This window comes from Bison bison, unplaced genomic scaffold (assembly GCF_000754665.1).
Source record: "Bison bison bison isolate TAMUID 2011002044 unplaced genomic scaffold, Bison_UMD1.0 scf7180017864533, whole genome shotgun sequence".
Lineage (NCBI taxonomy): Eukaryota > Metazoa > Chordata > Mammalia > Artiodactyla > Bovidae > Bison > Bison bison.
Genome location: NW_011495082.1, coordinates 12,718,353 through 12,720,143, shown reverse-complemented (window position 1 = coordinate 12,720,143; position 1,791 = coordinate 12,718,353). Strand labels below are relative to the sequence as shown.

The 1,791-nt window shown below is 39.9% G+C and overlaps 1 protein-coding gene across 1 annotated transcript in view; it reads right to left on the bottom strand.

Moving 5' to 3' along the window:
• The window catches only part of RGMB (repulsive guidance molecule family member b), a 25,098-nt gene extending 25,033 nt beyond the window's left edge, over positions 1-65 (bottom strand). Inside the window, exon 1 of the mRNA XM_010832002.1 lies at positions 24-65. Coding sequence (XP_010830304.1) covers positions 24-65 — 42 coding nt within the window. The remainder of the gene's footprint in view (positions 1-23) is intronic.
• Positions 66-1,791: the final 1,726 nt, after the last annotated feature.

Sequence of the window (1,791 nt, the reverse complement as noted above, 5' to 3'; positions counted from 1 at the left end):
TTTAATGCAGTGTAATTTTATACCATGATCTGTTGTTGTTCCGTGGCTTTTCCACAAATGTTCATCGTCTATTAGCAAATTAATTCAATAGCAGGTCCATTTCTACTTTTGCGATGGGATGGCTCCAAAAATGAGAGGGAAACCAATTGCTGGCGGGAAAGGAGACTTCCAGAGATACAGGAAAGCATGTTTTATGAGGTCGATGATAGGTTCCAATTTGTTATCAGCAGGTGTGAAGTGGTATCTAATCTCAAGAACGGCCTCAAAGGCCAGGAGCCACTTCATACTGTCCTGTCTTTGCCTTTCTCCAACACTCAGGTGTTCTTGCCTGGAGAATCCCCTGGACAGAAGAGCCTGGCGGAGCTACAGTCCGTAGGGTCGCAAAGAGTCCGACACGACTGAGCGATTTGGCACAGCACCGCAGCACCGCAAACGGCAGTGGGCTGTCATTTTAAATGAACTTATATCCAAGTCGCAGTCTGCAACTCTACCTGCTACATTACTCAGAATCCCTAATTTAGGAATTTTCGTATCAACCACGGACATGTTAGTATTCCACATGTTAAAAAGTGCCAGTCAATGGACCAGGATAATTGAGGGCAAACCTTCCATCACTCCAGCTTCCTCATTACACACGTTCTGAATTATACAAACCACTAGCTCCCTAATGAAGGATGCCTATCTATTTTTACTGCAACTTTTCATTACTTACTTATTACATACTATGATGACTCAAGTGGTAAACATACCTTTCACTGCCCATGATATAACCCAAGTCTTGTGTGTATCCATGATATGCTTAATAGTAGCTTCAGAGTTGCCTGGAGAAATGACTTTTGGGGGGGAGTTATGTGATATGATTTTTAGGTGATACTGTGAAGTAAATACTGTTAAGCCCCAAATTGATTTTCTTGCAATTACTACATATTACTAATGAAATGAAGTCAATGAAACCCTGGTAAACCTCTTTTTCAAAGTAATCAAATGTAAACAGCATCTTTCAAAGCATTTTGCTAACAGACTAATGTTTCCTCTTCCTTAACCCAAGATTTAATTCGACTCCTATGAAAGAAGAATCCCACTTTATTGACCATACTTTAAAACATATAACCAAGAGTTAAGGATCAAATTCAGGAGTTTTTTCACTCCTGATTTTCTATAATTTTCCTCCCTTTCCTCTTCTCCCTCCTATATCTTGCTCCTTAAGTACATGGTTGCTCTAGATTTTACCAACAGAGGGCACCCCCGAGTCATTGCACGTCCTAGCGTCCTGAAATGAAACTATTGTTCTTTAGAGGAAAAACTTCATTTCTTTTGAGGTGCTTTATTGCTCCTCTGTTGTAAACATTTGACAAGCCCAAGATTTATACGCCTAAGAATTCATTTTTTAATTGCTGCATAAGTGTTCAGTATGCTAGAGGAAAATGTTAATTTTCACAATTAAACCGCAAGGTGGTTCTTATTTTCAGGACATTAGGTTAGTTGACACATTCGCCGGGTACATGCGGACTGTTAACAAGATCCGAAGTCAGCTTGGGAAGCAAGAGCGTGGTGATTGGTCAATTATAGCGTACCTACTTCCCCAGCTAGTATGCCGCAAGTTAAGGAGTCTTTTAAGACTCTACGAAGAAAAATCTGGAGAGGGAGCTAGAACACAAACATAAAATCGATGACTTACAAAAGTTTTATATTTTAATAAAAAATAAAACCGTGACGTGACAGCTTGCACAATTCAAACAAATCCACCCCGTTTCTTGCCCCTTGTATTCTTCCTTCCTTCCTTCCTTTTTA